At 44.0% G+C, this 25,745-nt stretch overlaps 2 protein-coding genes across 10 annotated transcripts in view; one reads left to right on the forward strand and one right to left on the reverse strand.

Moving 5' to 3' along the window:
• pphln1 (periphilin 1) overlaps positions 1 to 2,771 on the forward strand; it is a 43,120-nt gene extending 40,349 nt beyond the window's left edge. For all 7 annotated transcript variants that reach the window (XM_077543800.1, XM_077543801.1, XM_077543799.1 and 4 more), the window contains one exon: positions 1,805 to 2,771. In XM_077543800.1, coding sequence (XP_077399926.1) covers positions 1,805 to 2,077 — 273 coding nt within the window. In that variant the 3' untranslated portion in view covers positions 2,078 to 2,771. The remainder of the gene's footprint in view (positions 1 to 1,804) is intronic.
• Positions 2,521 to 24,959, reverse strand: prickle1b (prickle homolog 1b). 3 transcript variants are annotated; one of them, XM_077543794.1, is made up of 8 exons: positions 24,795 to 24,959; positions 8,564 to 8,764; positions 8,251 to 8,364; positions 7,380 to 7,517; positions 5,573 to 5,776; positions 5,302 to 5,488; positions 4,226 to 5,206; positions 2,521 to 4,142 (listed from the first exon to the last, which is right to left on the reverse strand). In XM_077543794.1, the coding sequence occupies exons 2-8, from the start codon at positions 8,753 to 8,755 to the stop codon at positions 3,217 to 3,219; spliced, it is 2,742 nt and encodes a 913-aa protein (XP_077399920.1). In that variant the 5' UTR covers positions 8,756 to 8,764; positions 24,795 to 24,959; the 3' UTR covers positions 2,521 to 3,216. The 3 variants fall into 3 exon arrangements, with proteins under 3 accessions (XP_077399920.1, XP_077399922.1, XP_077399921.1); XM_077543796.1 differs by lacking the exon at positions 24,795 to 24,959 and adding an exon at positions 12,219 to 12,492; XM_077543795.1 differs by lacking the exon at positions 24,795 to 24,959 and adding an exon at positions 12,215 to 12,492.
• Positions 24,960 to 25,745: the final 786 nt, after the last annotated feature.

The raw sequence follows: 25,745 nt of genomic DNA on the forward strand, positions 1-25,745 counted from the left end.
GTCAACGGAGTTCAAACCACGTCCAGCCCTGCTCGCTCATCTAATGAGGGTCTTTCCCGCGATAGTAAATGCTACCGCTGCTTTACTGGGACCATTAAAACCCGGAGCAGTTGTGCCTTGAAGCGTACGATGCGCGCCGGCGTGGCAGAGCCTGCGGGCGCTTGCAACGCCGCTTGCTGACGCTGCAGATTCGGGCCTGTTTTATAGCCAGTCTTCTTTCGAGCCCATCTGCGTTCACCCCCTCGAACCACTCGTTTTATGCCCCTTTTGGAAAGTGATTATCAGTGGATGTGGAGTCCTCGCACTTAACATTTACAAAAAGTATACCCCTTCCCAGATGTGTGGGCCCCATAAATAAAAAGGAAGAAAAAAAAAAGGCATCCATCCATCTTTGGTCATTCCAGCCTTGAAAATGGTTCAAAAAAAGCCGTACTTTTAAAATGTCACCGTTCCCAAACGTCTGCCATTTTATCCTGAGCGACTTTCTTTTCTCGTGACGAATGGCCGCGTGCCCAAAGTGGTTCACAAAGTAGACAAACCGAGCAGCCACAAAATTGGCAAGCATTCCTTTCCCGTCATTCAAAAATTATATAGCCGTGGTAACCTTTTTTTTTTTTTTTTTTTTCAACATTTGGTTTTGTGGTTCTATCACAGCAGGCGGTCACTTTCCGTGTGCTGTGATTGTTTGGCTTACTGCGTCCAATCTGGTCTAGCCATCTCGAACCGTACACGAGGCACGAAGTCCGCTCGCTCCTGCAAAAAGCGCAAAAAATCCAAACTTGCCGCGCCGATTCTGAACGGACTTTTCCATCATCAAGCCGACATCACGCTGGGCCGCGTCCTGCTCCGTGTGTTTATGTAGCTTTGCTGAAATTGCTCCTCTGAAATTCTACCTGAGCTGTTGCTCGTTGTCAGAGTTGACTTTGGCTGAGGTACATACCGACTGGTTCGAGTGAGCGACAAGGCATGAAAGGCAATAAACCGGATCGTGTTTTACTCCTCGCATACCAGGCCGTGGCACGAAGGGCGTTTCATTTCATTTGTTGAGGAAGCGAAGTCTGTTTGCGTATTGGGCAGAAATACAGACATTTTAGGCCCTCTTTTGTTTTGCCTTCAAAGGCGACAACGATTGACTGATTTGTTTTTTTGGTCCTCTGCTCCAATTTAACATCCAGCCGCAATCAATATAGTTGTAGAAAAGGAGTTTGAGGAAGTTGGAAAGCCAGACAAGGCTTCATTTAAAACCCGCCCGACCCACCCAGTCAAGCACAGTTCTTTTCCTTCCTGTTTGGATAACAGGGGAAGTATATTTTTAGCACATTGTTTCAGAGACAAATTTCTCTCTGTTCAAGTGTTTGTTTGCTTCATGTACTTAATAATTGGATTTTTCCCGAGGTAGAGTACGCCCGTTTGACATCAACACAATTTCTTGGAACTATTTGCGTCTTCTGGACCAATCCGCATCCTTTTTCACGTGCTTGGGGCGGAACCTCCGGACGTAGTTTGGACGTCCCTGCAAGATTGTAAGCAACTCAAAAGCAGCAGTTTTGTCAGAACGGGAAACTGTTTCTTCATTAGGAGAGTAAAGAAAAGGCGGTGAAATGATGGATGTTTTCTCCCTTCCCAAGCCCCTCGCACACCTTCAAGTGTTTTCATTGCTTCGTTCCCCGCCATCCGCAATGTAATCTGCGTTTATGGAATTTGAGAAGATGATGAAAATGACTTGGATGATGCCACTGAAAACAAACTTCTTTTATTTTTTTTATTTTTATTTTTTTATTTTTTTTGCCCTGTCAAATCTCAGGTGTACCGCGACGATTGTGAAACGTTCGGTACGGTGGTGAAGATGCTGGTAGCGAAAGATCCCAATCTGGAGAAGCATCTTCAAGTCCCCCTCAGGGAGAACCTCGGGGAGATCCGCGTGCGTTGTCTCGATGACCTCAAACTCTTCATAAGGGAACTGGATCAGTCAATCCAACCCCCAGAACTCCCCACTTGTGACTCCACCACCCCTTCTACAAGCTCATGCAGCCAAAAAAATTCAAAGACTGGGAGCAATCACAGCTCAGTTGTCTGACAAGTTTTTCTGATGGAACTTTGTAGGATTAACATCTGACCACAGCGGATAACTTGGATTGTGACTCACCTGGACACATGTTGGATTTTTGGATTTACACTATTTTCCAGCACAGAGGGTGGAAGTTAATCAGTGTTAGTTATGGAGGGGAGAAAAGAAAAAAAAATTTTTTTTAGTGTTCTGTTAAAAGTTAAAGTTGAAATCTACTGGTTCTGTGTCACCTTACGATCTCTCATCATAAAAACATTTTTCCAAAAAAAAACGTTGTTTGTTTTGTATTTTAAGTTATTGATTGCACTTTGCACACACACATAAGATTAATAATACGTTTTAATAAGCTTTTTTTTTTTTTTTTTTTTTTTTTTTTTAAAGTGTGCAGTTGATTCAGGAAATTTGTTGAAGCAAGAAGAAACTATTTCCGAAAAACAACTTTTTCCTTCAGCTTTGCAAAAAATATTTTATTACAAGCATCTTTACAATCTTAAGCCTATAACTGTTTGTGACACAACAGGTGTAGTAATATTTGGGCTCAATATAGACATTACATGTGATAATGTTGCAATAGACATTGTTTTATGGCACTTAACTGGAGAACACAGTTTATGAAACGGCACCTTCTTGGTTCTTGTCCAATATGAAGGTCTGTGTTTAGGTACATTTACAGCTGGTATTTTTCACTTTAATCAAACTTCAAAAGCATTCATTTCAACCCATATAAAGATTGCAGTGTTAAAATCTTACTATTTACACATTTATGCCATTTTGCATTAAATACTCTGTCTAGTTTCTTGTGTTTTCCCGATTGACTGTACACACAGCTGCAAAGCTTAGATCAATAAAAAAAAAGAAGAAACAATTACATGTTTTCACTCGGACTGTACGTTTTTTTCCTGCACAAAGGCTACTATGCAGCCCATGCATTATATAAAAAAATCAATGTCAAATGAATTTACACATTTCTAACTAGTTTACAGTTTATTTTGTCATTGCAGCAATTAAAGACTCGTTTCTTAGATGGTAGTCGAATTACAACTCACCATATATCTAGAACTCTTAAAAACCTGTACAAAACATTTGTAAAAAAAACGCAAAATACTTTATTGCCTTATGCAGGTCATAGTGTTAATACAGACTGGGCTCTAGGAGATAATACAGTTTTTGGAGCGGTGGCTCTTTCTCCGACCAGTCTTTGAGCCATGACTTTGGGACGAGAGGGCGATGACTCTGGGGTAGTCCTCAGCATAGTAGCGCCCAGCGGGTCGAGGCTGGGGGATGGGCTGGCCCAGGAAGTAGCCCTCCTCTTCAGAGTCCGACGATGATGAAGAGCAAGTGGAACACCACTCGTCCTCATCTTTGTAGAGACCCATAAAATGCTCAACCCGGCGGTCTCCCTGGGATGGACCCTGATTCATATAGTCTGACCGGGTTTGAGAGTATGCCTGTGGTTGGCTTGGAGACCTTTGGCGAGGGTCGGCTAGCATCTGCCGGTGATGTCGATAAGGTCTCTGCGCCTTTTGCAACGGCACCATGTTCAGGGCAATGTCCGAATGGGTTTTGCGGCTCCTGTGGTGCCTACTGTGGTGGGGATTCTGTCTGTTCCGTCCATGGTGACTCGACGGACGGCTTCTATCCCGGCACGCCTCGGCGTGGGCATAAGCCCTCCGCTGTGGCCTCTCACTCATGGGATGCTTTCTGATATTGACCTCAAATCCATCGTTATATCCATTATCCACAGTGTCATCTGTGAACTTGACCATCTGAGGAGGCCTGGACTGTGACTTAGTCCTCCTCAGAGCTGGCGCATGGGCAAACGCAGGTGGTGTTTCTGGATGGGGGTACAAAGACAGAAGTCCTCCCCTTGTTGCGAGGTCTCCGTCTTGTGCCGTCTCCTGTCCCTCCTTCTCCAAGTTAAGGTTGAGGGAGTTGCTACTGTGGTGAAGATGAGATGAATTAAAGGTCCCCATGTTGCTCATTTTCTCACAGTCCTCTCCCACCAAAGGTTCCTGCATTGTATGAAGGGAGTAGACCCTTGACCGATCCCTGCCATCTCCATCAACTGAAGCACCTAAGGAAGCAGAAAATGTATGTTTTACACATTTTAAGTGGGAATCGGTGAACATCAAACCACACACAATCCCTCCTCCTTACCAGTGATGTTTGACAGTGCCAGTGAATCCATAGAGTCCCCCACACCTTGCCCCGCCTTCCTCAGCTCATCTGCAATACATTCCAGTGTATCCTGGTACCACTGCCTGTTCTCTTGCCATAGGGAATGTTTGCTCGCACTCGACTGGTCCTGATCTTGGTCCAGCTCGAGCTCTTGAATCTTTCTGGCACTGGCAGGCCCCGGATGACTTCCATAGGCGGAGTCTCCGAGCCCATCCTGAGACTGGGCCCAGTACATTTCAGGAAGATGCTTCTTGCTCATGAGTCCGGGGCTCAGGCTGTTGGCTCTGGATTGATTGGAAGTCTGGCTCTGAGTGGGACTGGTAGGGGTAGGTGACGAGGCAGAGATTCCAAGAATTTCTGGCTTTAGCCAAGGGTCAGAAACACTTATCAGATGCTTTCTGTCATTACTGGGACTGGGAGATTTTCGGGATGGCTGCTGAATCGGGTGCAGCATTCCTTGGTCCCCGAACTTGAGCAAGAGCTGAGTCATATAGTCCTCGTGCTGGGCCCATTCCTCGGGGTCCTCCTCCCCCCCAGCATCCTGCTCCTCACGATCCCTCCAGAACCTTTCTTCATCCAGGCCTAGATGGGAAAGCTTCTGCCCAATCACATCCACATCCCCATCGACTCCGCCCTCGACAAACTTGTACTCGCTCGCAGAGACAACGGCGGAGGGGTTTAAGACTTGAGACTGTCTCCACTGCTCAGCGGGCCTGCTGCTCTTGCCCATGCGGACACTGCGACGGGATTCACGGGAACGAGCAGATTGGAAGGCAGAGTCGGAAGAATCGGAGGCGTGGATATCCTCTCCTTGACAGCAGGCCTTCGAACAGTAGATGCGTCCTTGTTTCGGTAGGAAAGGACAGCCCAGTAAGGACGTCTTACACTGAGCACAACAGAAGCACTCGTCTGTGGCGTGCCAATGCCCACCTTCGTAGGTCATTTGTGCATGGTCCACTCCTAGAGGACAGTCGGATGGAAGACACATTTGTGAATAAGGCGAGGAACATGGTTTTGTGTACTCCCAAGTTGTGGAATCCAAATTTTGGACTTACCAATATTTTCACCGCAGGCCTCGCAGTACTCTGCATACAGTGACTCAAAACATCCACAGCAGTAGGGCCGGCCGTCTTTCATGATGTAGCGTTGCCCCCCCAGCATCGTCCCGCACTCAAAGCAGGCAAAGTGCTTCATGTGCCAATGTTGACCCTCCGCCTCCGTGCACTCGTCTGCGAAGATGATCTTAAGCGGAATTCCAAATGAATGGTTGGTGAAATGCTATCAACTCCTTCGTGGATGATACTTAACACCGCCGCTGCTTCTTACCTCATCGCAAGAGGAGCATCTTGGTTTTGTAATTTCCGCATGGTGTCTCCCACAGAGGATCTTGCCATTTTGGTAGAAGTAGATCAGATCCACAAGCAGCTCTTGACATGTCGCGCACACAAAGCATGCAGGGTGCCAGCAGGGGTTCGGTCCAGCCCTCGAGGCGAAGATTGCCATCTCCCCTCCATTGATGCCACCCCCGCACTGCCAAACATACACAAATGACGCATGCATGAAAGTCATATTGTAGGCATCGTGTTAATGCAGCGGCTCTTCTGATAATCTACTGCTAAGTATGTTTAAATTATAGTGTCATACATTTTTTAAATAGACAGTTCATCCTTGTTAAGTTTTCAAAAAGCCGGTGATGTTATCCAATCAAAACAAATCCGTGAAACCAGAACTGCTGCTAAAACCAATGTAACATAGATGCAAAAGCATTTTAATCTTTTAAAACAAAACCACAGATTATGTTTCACGTCTTTCAGAATAGCTGTCTGTTCCTTTTTTTAAACTCAGGATTAGCTGTTCTTGTAGCTGACATCCACTGATTTAAGTAAGCATTGTCTTTCAGTTTGCCCTCGCTTTACTATAAAAGTCATAAATTTAATAACACTGTTGGTCCAGTGGGTTTGAACAGAGCCCACTGTCCTTGGATCCCGAGTCGCCAAAGCTCATATGACGCCGCAGAGATCGTCAAAGTGTGTCTGAACGCCCAATCACAAGTCTTTATTTAACCCACCAGAGCGTGGGGACGCCAACAGACAGCGATAGGATAGCATGCCCAGCTGTTTGCTATTATTATGAGTGGACAGACGGTGTGGGGGGGGGGGGGGGGGGCGGTGCTTGGCTCATGTATGTCCCTGAGACTGATGGAAACTGGAGCCTCATAAATTGTCTGTGAACACGTGTGCATTCATAGGTATAAGTGACCTGCAGCTTTGCGGAGATGATAATGTGAGTTATGACCCAATGAATACGTGACAGGGTGGCATTTCCCGCTACGGATTAGCGTGTGTGTCAACATGTGTTGCTAGCTCTCAACATATGATGTGTTTGTTAGCATCTATGTTTGGGCGCTGACAAGCTCGCAACCCCAAGTAACATAGCTAGCATAGCCAAAAAGAGGATGTGGTTTCCTCACTGGTTTAAGCAGGCTTTAATTTGTTCAATTCCAGGGAATGTTGAAAGGACGTTTTCCATAAGTTTGATTAAGGACATCTTGAGTGGTATGAAAACCATCGCCACATTTAAACAACAAATGATTTTGGGGATTGTTGTGTCGGTTGAGATCTCGCAGTCAAGCGGGAGCATTTGTAACTCATTTGGTCTATGGTTGCATCAGGCAATGGTTTTCGGTTGTCATAGCTTTTATGTTTGTTTGTGAGCTGGATTTCACAATAAGCACTTGGAAGTTTTTCCCACACTTTTCGTAACATGTACAAGATGCACACCATGACTGATTTTCGGAATTTGTTCTGATTTTATAAACCTGTCCTGTGGAGATGTAGATTGTTGGCAGGAAATTGGTAGATGTCCTCTCGGGAAGCTGACTTCACCACTCAGCTGGAGTTTGCGATCCCCCCCCCCCCCGCTTCCTCCAAATAATGAGGGCTGCGTTTATTACTGAATTCCAAGCCGTCACGTCAGCCAATCACACCAACTTAAGATATAAATAGCGAAAGACCAACCGGTGGGTTTTCGTAAAAAGTCGAAACTGCCTGATAGCTACATGAGCTCTCAATGACCTCTTGGTGTGTGTGTGTGTGTGTGTGCACGCTCACGGGCATCCATGCGTGCTACCTACATTTTCACAGCGAGTGTGTTGCAGCGCTCGGGGCAGGATCTTGGGCGTTCCCCTTCCGAGCGCCTCTCTCTTCCGCTGGGCGCTGAACATGTGAAGCTCCCGCTTCTCCTCCTCTGTTAGCGACTGGCAGTAACGAAGCTAGCGGAGACATAAAGACGTATGAGCGGAGTTGCCAAAAAGAAAATAACTCTGAGGCGGCGTATCACAGTCTGGAAAAGTGGTTTATTTGAAATTCATCTGCTCCACTCTTTGCCTGTGTTTGGAAATGGTGTAGATTCCCAGATAGAACGCAACGACTTCTCCTTACAACACGCTGTGGGCGCACGTTCTCCCTCGCTAACCACAGTAACGCAAGGAATTCTTCCTCCTCAATCACCAACAAACATTATAAAACCTCCCCATCAAACACCGTGTATGCAGACTGGACTTATTGTGTATCCGCTGTGTGTTTATACAGAGACCACCTCAGTCAGCCCTCGTGCGGGTTGATAAAACCCCCCACCCTATCTCCTAATGTAAACTCTTATCAGCGCAGATGTGAAAGGGGGGGTGCGGTTTACGCACCATAAAGCCGTTCTACAGACGATGGAATGTGGCTATTGTTCTGTTTGTGTTAGTCCAGGCTTTAATCAGCTGGTGGGTTTTTTATTGCCAACAGAATCCACAACTTTCTCTGTCGCCATGATCGGGTTTTTGGAAGCTTTTGAGTTCAAATAAACTGCTGACTGGCTCAAATTGCTGGTTTACTGTTAATTTCACGTACTTGAAATTAATTTGTCTACTCTCTCTCTCTCAGTTTTTGGCTAAGAAGTTGTCTTTCAAGACCAATAATACAAACATTGGAAGCGACGTTTCATGTTGACCGTGTTACCTCATTGTCGTGCGGCGGCAGCTGGTAGAGGAGCTGCCTGATCCGATGTTTCTCACCGGGGCTGTTAACGTACGGCACCTTGTCCTCCGGCAGACAGGAAAAATAGATCTGGACCTGCAGGTGAAGACCATCGCATTAACTTAATCAAGTATTGATAATATGTTATTTGGCACAGTACGTCAGTTCCCCATCCTGTCACAAAAAACTGGGAAAATTCTCTAGACATGCGAGAGACTAATGTTTGCCTAACCCTAACACTCCACTCAGATGCTTACTCGAAGAAACAATCTGCTAGTAAACTTTGAGGCGCTACCTGCTCGGGCCGAAGTCCCGGTGGCACCCAAGCGTACTCCTCCAGTGCACAGCCAGAGTCGTCATCCGAGGTGGAGCTCCTCTGGAAGCTCATGGCCGCCACCTTCCCCTTCTTCCCTCCAGGAAGAGACTCCATCTCTGGGCCTCGATGTGAAGGGCGCTCCCCTCGTTCACTGCGCTCCGGGTTCATCATGCGCGGCCGCTGTGGATAGAAACGGCAACAAGAACACACCAAAATTGTGTTATTTTTGTCGAAACTCCATTTGTGTCGCGAGTCCTTTCATGCTTGATGAGAAATCAAAACATAGCACTTAAGAAGCACTCCAGATGATGTGCAATGGAAAAATCCACCCAAGCTTTTTCCATTAGGACTAAAAGGGTTGCATTCCAACGCTGTGCCCTCAATGTGTGAAACTGGCGACATTTGAGGACATTTTCATGCATGAACAAGCTTTGTACAGTTCTTTAAATCCGTACTCTGCATGCTTGGACAACAGATGTTGCCAGCTAGTAAACATCTGTTGCGCTCCAGGTTGTGTAAGAACATAAGTAAACACCAACCATGGACTGGATAACGACGATGAGAAGTGCTGCTTTAAATATGCATAAGACCATCAACTGACTACGGCATAACTGGGGCAGAGAAAAAGGAAATCTGGGAAAAGCATGACTCGGCTGCTCCAAAGAGTTTTTCAAGCACATTCGGACTCGAAGAGGAATTGTCTCCTGCCTTCAGCAGTATTCAGTCCCAAGACCGTTGAAAAGTGACTGATTTGATTTGCTCAGTCTTCTTTGATTATGCTTACATGCAGTCAATAGCCCTTTTAAAACATGAATATTGCCAATATTTCAAACACGTGCAAAACCCCTTACATGCTGGGGTTATCCCTTTCGGAACAGGAATTGTTCTTATAAACGCATTCGATGAACGGGGCTTTGGTTTGCCTTGTGCGAATTCTCTATTTTTCCCCCCCACTTATTTCTATTTGGAACGACTTGTGTGCACTCGCTTGAATGCTGTACATTGAAATTCTTTACGGCAAAAATGCCATCGTGTGTATTTACATCCGTGCTTCATGACCACAATGCTTTAACTCTGTCCGCTCAAACATGTAGGCAGGTTATCCCGAATATTTCAGAAAGCGGAATTTTGACTTTTGTTATTTTTTATTATTATTATTTTTTATAATTATTTTTTGTTACCGGGCCACAGGAGGCAGAAAATATTTCGCACTCCCCTAACTCCCTCCTAACTGTGCCGTGACTATAAATAGTATAATTTATCTATATAATTCTTGTAAGTGCACCTCTGCAGAGAAGCTAATAGTCCTTGCACACTCTTTGACAATGACACCACCACTGCCACCTACTGTACCAGATGCGCAATTATATTTTATTCTATCATGACAAAAAAATCAAAGTTCCTGTGGTCTTTTATTTTTTTCTTTTTTATGGAGAAAAAAAAGAAGAAGAAAAAAAGTCGCACCGTGCCCCCATATTTGAGAAGGACTGCCTTAGCCCGAATATTAACTGTATGTAAACGTAGTCTTTCACATGCAAACCTGAACAGAACTTGTTTGGGGGCAAACAGATGCTCCGCATTAGCACTGCAGAGCATGCGTAGGTGCGATCTTTTACATGTATGAGGGCGGGCTCTATCTGGGTCGTTAGGATCTCGATGGCCTCTACTGGCAAAACAAAAGTGCTTGGATGGCTGAAATTGTCAGGCCAAATGTGCTCGTCTACAGCTTTTAGATAAGGATCCTGTGAATGGAAAATTTGGATTTGTAAAGCATTTCAGACAGAACAGAGAACAGACACTGTTTCCATCCATTATAAATGTCTTGTCACCCTCCAGGCTATCAAGGAAACAAGTATTAGCATTTTGGCTATTAGCATACAATTCCATCAAAGCCCAGGGCCTCAAAACACGTTAGAAATGCTGTTAAAGACCAAACCAAAACTCCTGCTTGGAGACAAAGGAGTATTTGAATGTCGCTTTGTTCTTCTGTGCCCTAATCTATCAAGTTTTATGGTCGGATAGATAATGTTATCACCCCGGAGAATTCTTTTTCCACCCACTCCACACTACTATCTCACGTAAAAACTAGTTAACACCTAGTCATCGGCACAAATGGATGATTTAAGTCTATTTTGTGGCACCTCATCATTGACTATGCGTGACGTATTTATTAACACATGAGGCCATTGTATCTTCCAGTTAGCCAAAATACTTTAAATGTAAGGTCTGAAAGAGGCAATTGTTTTAAAAGGGGACATTTATTTTCTAAAACAGTGGTTCTTAACGTTGTTGTTCTTAACCCTTCTTTTTTATTATTAAATTTTATTGTAATAAATTCAATAATAAAGCATTTAAAAATGTGCAGAATTTCCCAAGTTACTTCATGTTAAAGATTAGATAGCTCTTAATATGAAAAGAAAAATGCACTGATCTGTCACCAATGCCTTACAAACGCAATTATGCCATCTAGTGGCAGAAAAATGATATTCACATTCGTTATTTACAGTACAGTACATATTTTTAATTTTCTTTCAATTTTAGGAATTATTATAAAATGACTGTATCAATGACTAGAAGATGCAGCCATATTTCTATTAGTTTAATTTCCCCCCACTTTAATGTTAACAAGAGTATGAAAACTTAGGGGGGAAAATGATTGTACATTTTATTGGACATTCACATATAAAATGTATAAATATATATATATATATATATATATATATATACATACAGTATATAATAAACACTATTTAGACACTTGATTAACCAATTTCCACAGCATTTTATAACCTTCTGCATCCTCCATCATCCTTGAGATGTTGTAGATTCCTCGGCCCCCGACCGACACGGCCAAGCTCGCATTGGCAATAACACAATGGTTGTCTTTCGGGGGGGACACAAACAGAAATCGCCACCCGGTCGTCCTCCTGAAGTCGGGCACCGGCAGGGGACGTCACGAGGGGGAAGGTTGGCCGAATTAGAGCGCACGTAAAAAAAAAAAAATAATAATTTTTAGGAGTCACAACATTGGGCCTGTGTAAACACGGGCCAGATGTTGTCGGCTAACGGTTAACTGCGCGCTCCTCCCCCGCTTGACTGACACTTTTAGAGGGGGTCTCTCCTTCACCGCTGACGTTGGACTGACTAGGTCAAAAAGTTATTTTAAACATAAATCCTAATGCTGATTACAAAAACAGGTGTCATGATTCAGGTTGGTCTAAAAAAAAAAAAAAAAAACACTGAGTAGTTTATTATTTTTATCATTTTGTGTGATCTGTATGAACATTATTTTAGTTTCATTTATTCTTTCTAAGTTCTCCGCACATAAAGTTGACTACCTCAATGCTGATGAGGACGAACTTGGAAGCAAATGCTGATGCGAGTAAAGCAAATGTGCCACATTGATTGAGGGAAAACATGAAATAGTGGAGTTCAAAGGCCGAGGTCATCACTCCTTCACTGCTGAAGTGTGTTATTTTAGGGCCAAATGGGTGTCACGGGGTGCACGAGAGCACTTAAACACAGCTCGAGCGAGGCCACACTCAAAACAAAACAAATACAGAAATGTGATATAAAATTCCTGGTCAAATTTGCATTGCATTTCTTGACATCTTCATGTTTGGCTCTTACCTACAGGAAAAGCATCTTTCTTCCCATCGCAAACGTTCCTCTCAGCTACATATCGGCAGCACCAACGCGTCTTTTGCTCTAAAATCAGTTCCAGATCCAAGTCGGTCAGGAAGTGCCCCCCACCCTCCTTTTAAATGTCTCAGAAAGTTAGGAGGCAGCCCCTTTGCAGCCGCGGGACCACCTCATTTAGGGATGCAGAAGTCCTTTGAGAGGAGGTCCAAGAGAGCTGATGTCTCTATCTGGAGTGTCTCAAGATCCCAAGTGTGTCGTGAGTGCATGTGTGTAGGCAGGTCTCACTCGATGGCCCCGCCCTCATTCCTCCCCTTCCCAGCAAAAAAAAAAAAAAAAAAGCCTGCCACTGCACTTCAATCACACACACACTCTTTCCTCCACTAAAGTGCCCCCCCCCTATCCACCAACTTGACTGTTTCCTGAGTGCTTGATGACATGTACTCTCTTATGTTTATAAAAAAAAATCCTCCTTAGTTTCAAACTAGGACGAACAGATATTCAAAATTAAAAACTGGGCCACTTCAACTTTGTTTTTAAAATCAAATGTACAATCAATTATCACCAGGAACTGTTAATAACAAATCGCTAGTCAATCTGGTTGTGTTAATACTTTAGCTAATGCGAACTATATCTTGGTTGACGGTTCAACAGCCCTCACTATTATCCAACTTTTTTTTTTTTACTCGTTCCCTGGAGCTATTGGAAGCTGACTGTGCTGTTTACCTCGCACCCGTCCCGCATTGTACACTCTACACTCAACAGTTGGGTCAAAAGTAACCCAATTATGTATCAAAAATGGACCGATCCGTTTTAGGGGTCAATTTGACCCAACTTTCTGGGTTGTTCTACAGAAAATGACCCAAAATAGTCGACCCAAGTACAGCATCTGACCAATATTTTTTAAAACGACTCAAAATTGGGTCAAATCGACCCAAGGAGAGGATCGGTCCATTTTTGACCCATTGCTGGGTTATTTTTTTTACCTGTTTGTAGAGTGTAGCTTTGGACTCTCCCCAGGCATCATCCAACTTAGAAAATCCCCATGTATTGAATTCAAACGTTATATTGAGAAAAATAAAAGTAGCTCAGGCAAATGAAAAACAGTCCACTTGAGTTAGAACTAAACCAATAGCACATATTCGGGACTTCTTGTCCTGCTGCGGCAGCTCGAAGGTGACTTATTTGGACAAGGTCGCAACCATCTGTCATTGTGAAAGGCCTGAAAAGCCGGAATCATTTAAAACGCTCCGGGATGAAAAATGAGTTTACTCAATTGTCTGGCGGGACAAAGACGGCCCCTCTCTCCCCCTGACAACCGCGCTAAGTGACTTAACAGAGGGGACGACGGGGCTGTTTGTCACATGCCAAATTTGCTGCCTCCAATGAGGAATGGCTCGCTTTGCTAACTCGCTTACGGGGAGCGCTTTGGCAATGCGGACTTCTTTCCTGGCAATGCGTCGAGAAACTCAGAGCTGAAACTTTAGTAACTTTAGGCAGAAGACCGTTTTCTCCCATATACTTACTCTTTATATCAATATAAAAGTTCTCATAATATACCCCAATAGCAATCGTCTTGGCATGGACTTGTGGTTCTTTTTTGAAAGAACATTGGCAATCCTGAATGTATTTTTCATGCTGCAGCTGATTATTAAATCATTGATGTAAACCAATTCTTACTATTGGAATCATGGAGCCCCCCCCCCCCCCCCCCCCCAAAAAAAGTAGAAGCCGAGTCATTCGACAAGTGTTGAATGGATTCTACTCTGGTTCAATTCACATGTCCGACACTCATGAGCACAAAATAACTAATGGAGGGTTTATGCCGTTACCTTTGACCCCGAGCGTTTGCAAGTACAAACACATGATGCTTGTGAAAATGGATGCCATGGTGCCTTTTTTGGATCCATTTTTTCCATGCTTTAGTTTCACCTTTTTGACCCATATAGATGATATTTAAGGTTGATACAAATATTACACACATTTACTGTAGCTTGACTAGCCTGCAGGGAGCTAAAGTGCTCTGTTTCCTGAACAAGTGCTCCGTCTTCATCAGTAATCGTCATTCTCACCTTCACTCAACAACCGCCACTGTGTTTCATACCCAGGAGGGACGGCAGCGGTTAAATGAGCGCTTAGAATGTAAATATCACAGGCAATGGCCCTCTGCTTGCTCTGAACAAGAAAGAAAAAAAAAAAAAAAAGCAAACAGAGGCCATCCTTGATGCTAACGTAGCGTAAAACACACAAACGCAAGCATGTGAGATTTTGGATACGCTGCCATTTCTACCCCCAAATATGGACCAAGGCGGTTTGCGTGTCAAAATTTGTATTTTGCGCCTCATTCAAACACATCTTACAAGTATCGTTCTCGCGGAGGGATGACAAGGAAAGATGGAGAAGCCATGCTAATTCCTAAGTGCTAAACGTTAGACTGACCAGCTAGCGTTTAAAGTGGAAGTCAACCATAAACATTTCTTGACAATAATATGTTATATGTGACCTCACTAGTCTAAACATGACATTCTGATTAATATTATATTTGTGGATTAAGAGTCATGTAGCAAAATCCAGCCATTTTTATCCATCTCAGGGGGCGGCCATTTTGCCACTTGCTGTCGACTGAAGATGACATTAATGTTGCTCAGGGCTCAGGCAGCGACCAATCACAGGTCACCTATTTTTTTTTAAGCTGAGCTGTGTGATTGGTTGTTACCTGAGACCTGAACAACATTGATGTCATCTTCAGTCGACAGCAAGTGGCAAAATGGCCGCCACCTGAGATGGATAAAAACAGCTGGATTTTGCTGCTTAACTCATTTTCCACAAACACAAAATTAACCAGAATACCATAGTTAGACCAGTGGGGCTGCATAGAACATATTGTCAGAAAAATTGGGGGGTGGTTGACTTCCCCTTTAACACTAAAATTGAGCGATTGGATGATCAATTACACTTTTTACAGACTTATGGCTAGAACTGCATTAAAGCAGAATACATTCAACTTTGAACTATGTATTTGAACTCTGGAATTAGTCATGAGTCTTGATTTGGACTTTTGAGGTCCTCGCTATCAATGTTCTCAAAATACATTACAGTAGATTTTTTTTTATCAATTTACCTTTACTTCTCAATAAGAATATACAGTTTGCTGTTATCCCCTGCGAATTTAGCTCAACTCAAGTTGATTTCTCAAGCACTTTCTTTAGATGGGACAGCAAATACAATGCAAACATTAGGGGCCCCAAACTAAAACCCTGTGGGACACCATATCTCAGAGGGACAGAGCGGGGATTCAGCGCAACCAAGGCTGACGCAAAAGGTTCTAAAACCAAATGTTCCATCCGTTATATTGGCCATAATCTTATCGTAAACCCTTGCGTTAGGTCCCTGAGATTACACATACAAAAAAAAAAAAAAAAGCTCCACAAATGTAATCATTGATTCGCAAAACCTCTGCAAATAAAAAAAACAAATATTTTGAGCCTTGTGGACTTTGTTTCTAAAAAGTCAGTATTACCACATTCAACAATCACAACTCAAGCACAACCCTTAAATACAGAAACCCAAAACGCAAATTGTTGCGAACAAAGCTACAATCCAGAAACACTTCCATAGCCCTCGTGTTGACAAGCCTCAACGTGTAAATCGCCAGGGGGCACGTCTAAATCAGAACGCCGTGCGATTTACGACGCCGATTATCGAAGCTAAGTATATCTGCTGTATCTATTTCATATTTTAATAAGCCTTGACCCCAGGCCCGACAAGCAGCTGCGGTCCATCCAACAGACCTCAGACGTCTCAATTCGCATCCTCTCAGTTTCTTCTCCCGGTTATCCTAAAACCTCGTCCCCGCCAACAGCTTGGCGAAAGTCTTGCTCCGATGTCTTGCCAGTTCGGTGTTAATATTCCTCGACACTCCTTAAACTTATGGCTGATTTCGGCTCCTCGCCATAAAAAAACCCAGTGCTGAGATTTGCTAACCACGGCGGGGTGTTACTTTTAAACGCCTGCGGGGACAATGGGGGGCGGTCGTAAAAGTGCCGTAAAATGCAGGAAATTGTCAAGTAAATGCCGAGCGACCTTTAGGAGATGTTTGCGAAGTACTGGCTTTAGTTGGCGTCCAGCGTTTGAACCAATTAGTCCGTTTCGTATGCTGAACCTTTGCGACGTCTCTCTTGTCCATCTCTTCAAAAGTGACTTCTTCAGACCACACAGAGTTATGATGTATCCACTTTTGAAATAACGTTAACAAAGGTCTTAATACTGTAAGGCAAAACAAGCACGTCTGACACGTTGAAGTGAGACGAAATTAACATGGAGGGGAGAGAGGGCGGATGTTTTCACACATGCGTACCACTTCAAATTGAGGAACTGCAATACAAGTGAGAAACACGACATCAGAAAACGATCATAGCTATTAGGAAACAATACAGTCCTGGTGTGTGTGTGTGTCTTATCTTGCACCGATCGCATTGTGCCCGTTTATAAAAATCCAAAGGTCACCGTCGTCGTGTTCTGCGCATATTGGGTTTTTGTATTCGAGTAGTGCCAAAAACCTGGGACTGTTTTTTTCTTTCGGACCCCACACAATGAAAATTAGCATGCAGATTATGGTTGGTGCAATTTTCTTTTGGGGGGTAATTTGGTCCACGGGGAGTATTCACTACTTGTGTGTGGTCACATACAGTACAGTTCTGCAGAATGCAACGAAGGGCCCCGCGGGTTTGACTGTGTGCTTGTAAAAACAGGAACCTCTTTTTTTTTTTTTTTTTTTTTTTTTTTTTTATAACTTGCACACCAACAGACCGTGTTTGGATCCGGTATAAGACCCTTTTTCTCAAATGTTTCCTGTTTTTAGTTTGAAATGCTCCCGGGGAAAATGGCTCCTCCATTTTTTTTTTCTTTGAACAAATACTGTCAGAAAAGAAGTACGAACTGCAATTGAACCCGCGAGGGAAATTGGTACAAGACGTGGCTTGACGAATGTTGTTGGAGAAATTGTATTAGGAAAAGATTTACAGTTGTGTCACATGTGTGCAAAGATAAAAAAACTGTCAATCAATGCAAAGCGCATCAGACGTGGATATGTAAGATACGGTTAACAAATGATTCGATATGATCATTATTATGGATACATTCGATGTAGGCCAGGGATTGAGGGTGTGGCTTAATGACACGTCTCTAAAGGGACGCTACATCGGTCGAGCGTCACAGATCCACATTTATGTGCTTCAGACTTACATAACTGGTAACATCTCTTTGCCACAATTTGCTACTTCAAAGACAACAGTCGCGGGCAATGCCAAGTTTGCCGCCCCCGGGCCCTCAAGTCACTTTGTGCCCCACATGGGCTGGCAGCCTGGCACCGTTCTCAGGTTGTTTGACAAGGGAGTGAAACCGTATCAGCTTTGGACACAACAGCAGAGTCTGCCAAGGCTTTTGTTGAGGTTTATGTGGGTTTACTAAGCCAGCAGCGCCGCAGAGGGAGATAACAAAACAGCTGAGAGGTATCCGCTTAGCTCAGCACGGAGGGTTTTTACTGCCGGTTTTGGATGCCGGGAGTGTGTCGGATATGGACGCTATGTGTGACAATAGCTTTCAATAAACTCACCGGCACATGAAAAATGGTGCGGTTGTACGTTTCATAAGAATTCTGTATCCCTCTTGGGTACTATTTTGAGGAAGCAGGCCCTGATGTTCACGGGACAATTTTTTATTTTTATTTTTTTTCTGGAGAGCTCAATATTGTTCATTCGGTAATTTTACCGATTTGACATGTCATCATCGTTGCTCTCCTTTTTTTTTATTTTTTTTTTTACTCTTTGACTGCCAAAAACGTTAAATAACGTTTAGTAAAATCCTATGGAGGAGTGCCAAAGACGTTAAAAGACGTTTGTTTCAAAACAGAGGTGAAACTAACCATTTTCTATTGTTGATTACTCAAAAACGGAATAAGGTAGAAACAAACTTTTTTTTCTGATGAAAGATGACAGTCCAATCTTTCATTTGGTAGTATGTGCGTTTCCATAGTCCAAACACATAATTTTCTGTGGACCTTGAAAGATCAGTCAAAAGATCAGTCAAAAATGCTTAAATCGGCTGGCACCCACGGCATCCCTTTTCTGAAAACGTATTTTTTTGTATTTTTTGGGACAATTTTGAAGCCGTCTCATTCCCTGCCCGGCTGTCGCCTCCCAGCCGGCCATATCCTTAGATGGCCCCTCCGTTAATTTGGACCGAAGTGATTGTTCCGACTAAAACCCTCCTCTGGGTCCCGCACGGTCGTGGTCTCAGCTCTCTAAACACGCTGAAGACTAATCTGCAACAGATGGAAGAGGCACTAGCAAGAGGAAGTGGTTTTAAAAGCTCTACAGCATATTTGTAGCCTTTCGGAACCAAATGATAGGGTTTCAGACAACCCAAGTGGTTGGATGGCCCGTAATGATGTGCACGAGGCTTCCCCAAGGGGGCTCCATTGGACTTCCAAGCTGTCCATCCACAACCAGATGTCTGAAAGGGCCCTGAAGGGCATTCCAGGAGAGGTTTCCACTCCACTTTATACGCTCCAAAACGGCCGATTTATACAGTAGTGCAAATCGATCAAAATCCATGCAAGGAATCAAAGCAAGACAAGCCCTCACGTGTTTGATTTTCACGGTTGACTGATTGGGGATCACGAACGCCTTCGCTCGCAGCTCGGTGTCTGGATTTTGAGGTCAACAGTGTAAACACGACAGACGCTTTTAAGTACCTCATTAATGCAAAGGGCGAATTCAAAGCGAAGACGAGGAAGGAACAAATGGATCTTCTGGCACGGTAACCCAGACAACAGCCAAATTACTGTTTGTATCACTGGGAAAACCCCAAGCTTTCATCCGGTAACCACTAAGGTTGACAATGCTTCCTCTCTTGAAGAAACATGGCAAAGTAGGATTGTGGATATTGAGTCAACCTTAACTCTTTGACTGCCAAAAACGTTAAATAACGTTTAGTAAAACCCTAGGGAGGAGTGCCAAAGACGTTAAAAGACGTTTGTTTCAAAACAGAGGTGAAACTAACCATTTTCTATTGTTGATTACTGAAAAACGGAATAAGGTAGAGACAAGCTTTTTTTTCTGATGAAAGATGAGAGTCCAATCTTTCATTTGGTAGTACGTGTGTTTCCATAGTCCAAACACATTATTTTCTGTGGACCTTGAAAGATCAGTCAAAATGCTTAAATCGGCTGGCACCCACGGCATCCCTTTTCTCAAAACGTCTGGCAGTCAAAGAGTTAATATATTCTTTACAATACTATAGACGAAACACAGCATTCTGATTAATATTGCGGTTGTTGAATATTAGATAAGCGGTAAAATGATCAAATCCATGCATTTTTATCCATTTTGCCACTTGTTGTCGAGTGAAAATGACTTCAACCAATCACAGCGCAGCTTGCGGAAAACAGGTGAGCTGTGATTGGCCGTTGCCAGGCATGAAAGGATGCGACGCAACAACAACAACAACAACAGTGCGCCTGTTTAACAAATACCGTCTGAAAAGTGACTCCACACCCACACTTTTCTGATTCCAGTCACTTCCTGACTCCGAGTAGCATCAGATTGGACAAAACCATTTCCCCTCTGGAGGAAATCCTTTGGGACGATGTGAGGCGACAGAGATAGACGGTCTGCAGGGGGGGTAAAAGATTTCATGTTGAGTTTGCTGTTGAGTTTTATTATGTAGTCATCTTTCTACTTGGAAACTAAACGAAGCTTAAGCAAACCGAAGACCGCGGTATCAAACATGAGAGCAATTCAAAGGAATCCAAACCACTGCAAGATTATTTGTTTCTACTGCCATTCATCATGTTTTGATCAGCCACACTGAGCACACAGCCAAACATACAAACCGTAAATATTGTGAAATGTCATCGATTCGCTGACAACACCGAGATTTTGTTTTTGTTTCCATGGCGATAACGCGGCTGACATCATGCACTCGTTGTGAGGTTTGCGTAATATCGTCACTTTTATCCGAGCATGCGGTCCTTCGGCTTGAGGTGAACACATGACTAAAATTGGCATATGCTCTATTTTGACACGCCAACAACCGACACTCCCAAAAGCCATCATTCGTCTTACTTTCCTGCGTCTCTGGGTGGTCACATGACTGGGAATAATTACGCGCTTGTTGCGCCGACATCTTAAATGAGATGCTATCTATACTATTAGACTAACAAGCCTTTTAATTATTATCATCTAATAATCATCGCCTTTTTATGTCTGCGTGGCTGGAGACTGGGGCTGTCTGGGAAGTTTTTTTTGAGCAAGCGTGTATGTGTGTGAGGGCTTTAATCATCATCAAATAGAGCTGTGTGTGTACAGGTAATTAAGTTGGTGCCGAAGCGACTCTCACTCGCAGCCGGGAGTCTTCGCTCTGCGGTCTCACCGTTCGCGTAAGGCATTTTTTATTCAACGTCTGGCTGACTTGCACTCTCCGCAAACTGACCATAATACCAGCCTTGTGTAGCCAGTGCGGCCTGCAGGGTTCACTGTGTTAACCACGAGAGCAAAAAGGATCCGTATTAATGGTCAGAGATGTGAGTGATGACAACCCCCCGGTATGCTAACACTGAAGCGCACACTTGGTGCAGCCATATCAAATTTGTGTGCGAGTTGTAGGGCTTCATTCGATGAATCAAAAGGCAATTTACTGCAAATTTAAAGAACTACTTATAGTTAAAGGTACAGTGTGTAATATTTAGTGCCATTTAGCGGTGAACTAATAGAATACAACTATTTTTGAAGCACACACACTATGGTGACAGACCACACTTCGCAAGCCTACCACCAATTACTATCTACTATCATTTGGAGTCAGTGAGCGAGCGAACTAGAACTAGCTGGAGCGGCTAGCGGGAGAAACTAGCAAAAGCTAGCAAGAACGCGCAAGTGGCTAACGAGCAATTGGCAAGAACTAGCTGGATCAGCTAGCGGGAGAGCAGGAGCGAGCTTGAGATGTGAGTAAGAGTGGCGAGCGAGAATGTATTGGAGGAGCTAAGAAGAATGACTAGCCAAGAACTAGCTGGAGCGGCCAACAAGAGCGCCTATCAAGAGTGACTAGCGAAAACTAGCTGGAGCAGCTAGCGGGAGAGCAGGAGCTAGCTTGAGCGGTGAGCAAGAGTGGCGAGCAAGAACTCACTGCAACGGGTAACAAGAGCGGCTAGCAAGAATTAGCTGTAGCGGCTAGCGGGAGAAGATAGCAAAAGCTAGCAAAAACTTGCTGGAGCGGCTAACAAGAGTGGCTAGCAAGAACTAGCGAGAGCGGATAACGAGAGCAGCTAGTAAGAACTAGCTGGAGCGGCTAACAAGAGCGCCTATCAAGAGTGAGTAGTGAAAACTAGCTGGAGCAGCTAGCGGGAGAGCAGGAGCTAGCTTGAGCGGTGAGCAAGAGTGGGCGAGCAAGAACTCACTGGAACGGGTAACAAGAGCGGCTAGCAAGAATTAGCTGTAGCGGCTAGCGGGAGAAGATAGCAAAAGCTAGCAAAAACTGCTGGAGTGGCTAACAAGATTGGCTAGCAAGAACTAGCGAGAGCAGATAACGAGAGCTGCTAGTATGAACTAGCTGGAGCGGCTAACAAGAGAAGCTAGCGGGAGAAGCTAGACAACAAGAGACAAAAACTAGCTGGTGCAACTAGTGGGAGAGCAGGAGCTAGCTTGAGCGGTGAGAACACGTCACACATACTGAGATGTGAATGTAGCCATTTATAGGTTCTGACAATGTGAGAATATTCAGATTTGTTTTGATTTGATTCTGAAAATGTTGATTTTGTTTGTTGTTATGGCCAATTCACATTTCAATTCGCCACCACACTGCGCACAGTACCTAGTAATATTTTCTTTATCCTCTGCAAAGAATGTCTAATATTAGTAGAAAATTCTTCTACTACTCTTTTGACTTTTGGAACCATTTTTGGTCCCGCATGTTGACTTTGATTCGTACCACTTGCCCTGTCGACCAATCAGGCTTTCTTGTGTTTCACATCCATCTGGTTGGAGCTTTCCGAATTTTTTACCAATTTAAAGTTGTCTTGTTTTGTACTGATTGCTTCTGTTTCTCATTATTAACAGTTCTGTTTCTTTGCATACTGGCCCTCCGCGCACACACAACCAGCTTGGCATGTGTGTGTGTGTGTGTGTGTGTTTTCTGATGTTTGCAGTGATTTACACAACCCGGTGTTGGATTAATGCCCGTGTGCGCCTGCACAAATACGGCAGTGTGCGCACATGTTGGCCTGAGGTTCGAGACTTGACAGACGTGCGCACAGTCGGGACAGTGTCGTGCGTGACTGTGAAGGGCTCTCTCACACACACACACACACACACACACTCATGTATAGACACGTATAGCTCACATTCATGTTTGTGTTTCTTATTAGCTCAATTTGTTTGATCTAATTCCAGTCTGTGCTGTGTGCATGGAAACATCTGACTGCCTCGTCCCCGAAATCACGAGTCAGCCAGCTGCAAGACACCCTAAAAGTAGTCACTAATAATCTGTGCTGTGCTGTAAAAAAAAAAAAAAACTCAAGCATTTAAGCCACGATTCCTGCAAAATATCCATTTGCAGATTCTCGTTTGTGCTTCTTCAATCCAAATTAAGCTCAGTCTTACAGTCTTACTTTGATTGATGAGTGTAAAGTTTTTTTTTTTTCCAGGATAGTGTCCAACAATACCAAAACAATCTCTAAGGCTGGATTTCCTTTCTGGCACTTGGAACAACGGCCCGAGAAGGACAATCTGGGTTGCATATGACTAAACAAAGAACAGTGAAGGATGGAGCCACTTACTGCGAACATATCACGCTGACAAAAACATGCATCTGAGAGGCGCCTCGTCCATACCACACGTTTAAACGAGTGGACCGATTCTATCAAATCTGAAAATACGCATTGACTTAGGACGAGTTAAAAATGAAGATTAACTCATTAAATGCCAACGACGATTTAACAAGTCTATTAGAATCAAACCATTCAGTGCCAAGGTCGAGTTATGCCGTGTTAGACGTTTTTTTATGGGGATGAGTTGCTGTAAATCTGATGCGCTGGCCCTTTAAATTGACAGCAGTTTGAAGAGTGGTAACGAGCCAAAGAGGGAAGCGGTAAACCATTTGAGATTGAAATTGTTTGCCGAGCGTTAACAGTGGGAGGAGAGGCCGTTTATTATTGTGGCGGTACGCACAGTCAACACTTCTGTTCGGACAATCTGATGCATACATTCAAACGGGAACAAATTTATGTGTTGAAATATTATGAGGTCATCACGTGAGCGGTCGCTAACGGCTGACGGAACCGTGCTGGTGGGCTTTGAGAGCGCCGCTGCCACCTACTGTAGCGGATGTGCAATTACACATTATTCTAGTAAAGGGGGTCATACGCACCACCCTAGCATCACACTATCCCGCCCCCTTTTTTTGAGAAAGACTGACTAGAGGGAATAGTCAGGCTTCTGATTGGCTATAATGGCCGACAATTTTAAAGGGTTGTAGTGCCACCTTCTGCTTTGCTGTTTTTTTTTTACCTGCTGTGCATGCGCGCTAGGCTTGACTGGCCTGCTGCGTGCATCAAAAATGGCTGACCAATTAACCAGAGCTTAACTCCCAACTGGATCCAAACACCCTTTACACACACACACACACACACACATGCTTGTGTGCACGTATGCACACACTCGCACGGAACGCTCAAGCGCCACACACAGACAAGGAAACACACACAGATACATACTCATTAACAAAGGCTTAGCATTGCTTAGCGTCCCCCCCCCCCCAGCAAAGAACGGCCCCCCACGGAGGGGAGGGGATACACACCTCATTCGTCACCTGATCCTCACCCTTGACTGCTCTGATCCTGAATCAGCAATGAAAACCCCGCCCGGGGTATCAGCTGGGATAAGCAGACTCCGCCCCCTTTCAACCTTGCACAGGATCCGCTCTGTCCCGAATGGATGGATGCATCAAGTTGGCGTTTGCCAAAATAAACGCTCCCACCGGGCTGCTTCTTTTCCGATAACCACCACTAGAGGCCGCAACTGGCTTCAAGCACGGGTTTGACAGCAGTGACGCTTAACAGCAGAGCTCATTTTCCCAGATGACTTGAACTCCATTGATAAAAAGAAGGAAAGAGCAACATGACGTTTTTTTGATGTCTTGACGACTTAACGACTTTGACTTTATTCTGCGCTTTGTCCACACTGACACGTTTACGGCCCGTCGGAAGAGGTACGGCGAGCGGGCTTGTAAAAGGGCAGCGGGACCACCTGAGTGACACGCAACAGCTGAGACCACACATCTGGAAAGCAAAACTCACACCCCCCTCGGCCCTTCTCAGTGCGCCTTTACACTTTTTAAGATGAAAATCCCACGCGCTTTTTTTTCTCTCTCTCTCAACCACATTTGATCTGATTTCCATAATCTGAATGATTAACACCACTTTCTGGTGCATGGTTACTTTAAAACAACAACACTGTCATCATCAAAATTTAAAAAGGTGTGAAAGTATTCATCATGAAAAGAGGCGCAAACTCACCCAAGTGAGGCAACAGCTTGAATGCAGCGACGTGGGCGGAATATTCCCTTCAGACGAATTCACCGCGGCGGCATCCGTGCACGAGTTTACCAAAAGTTAACTGCGAGCCTTCCGCAAGCTCATCTCGGAGTTGAGGCGAAGAGAGAATGACCAGGACTGAGCCGTTTGCGCAGCTCTGGCACCAGCTTAGAGAGTCGAGGAACGATATTAGCCGTTCTGGATGTCTATTGGCTTAAAAGAAATACCCCCCCCCCTCCCTTCCTCCTCCTCCTCCTCCTCCTCCTGTCTGCTTTGAGTGCATGCTCCCTCTCCTCACTCGGGACATGCAACATGCTGTATTGTGTATTCCGCCCAATAAACAACAGATCTGGTGATATTTTGAGTAATAATAGTCTTGTCCGCTATGATATCACTGCCATGTGTTAAAAGGATAACAAAATATGAGGTCATCTTGAACTCTTGACTGTCAAAGGCACTAAATGTCCCGGTTTACATATTGGACCTAATTAACGTATTTTTTATAACATTTTTTTGTGTGTATGTAACAAAAAATATTTTGAAAAATGATGCTTGTTTAAGGAAGAGGATTAGGGCTAGTGAAGAGTAAATTCGGACTTTAAAGTGAGAATTCTCATTTTATTCTCGGGATTTAGAATTTCTGACTTCCACCCACAATTCATAGTTCTACGTCACAAAGTCAGAATTCTCAAATTAACTCTTTGACTGCCAGACATTTTCAGAAAAGGAATGCCGTGGGTGCCAGCCGATTTAAGCATTTTGACTGATCTTTCAAGGTCCACAGAAAATTATGTGTTTGGACTATGGAAACACACATACTACCAAATGAAAGATTGGACTCTCATCTTTCATCAGAAAAAAAAAGTTTGTTTCTACCTTATTCCGTTTTTCAGTAATCAACAATAGAAAATGGTTAGTTTCACCTCTGTTTTG

Source organism: Vanacampus margaritifer, chromosome 15, assembly GCF_051991255.1.
Source record: "Vanacampus margaritifer isolate UIUO_Vmar chromosome 15, RoL_Vmar_1.0, whole genome shotgun sequence".
NCBI classification, from domain to species: Eukaryota; Metazoa; Chordata; class Actinopteri; order Syngnathiformes; family Syngnathidae; genus Vanacampus; species Vanacampus margaritifer.

Excerpts from the sequence above, each read along its gene's own strand:
- prickle1b (XM_077543794.1), bottom strand. The coding sequence starts at position 8,755 with ATGATGAACCCGGAGCGCAGTGAACGAGGGGAGCGCCCTTCACATCGA. Across the intron at positions 8,365-8,563 it reads CGGGACTTCGGCCCGAGCAG|GTCCAGATCTATTTTTCCTG; the intron begins GTAGCGCCTCAA and ends CTTCACCTGCAG. Across the intron at positions 5,207-5,301 it reads GGCCTGCGGTGAAAATATTG|GAGTGGACCATGCACAAATG; the intron begins GTAAGTCCAAAA and ends ACTGTCCTCTAG.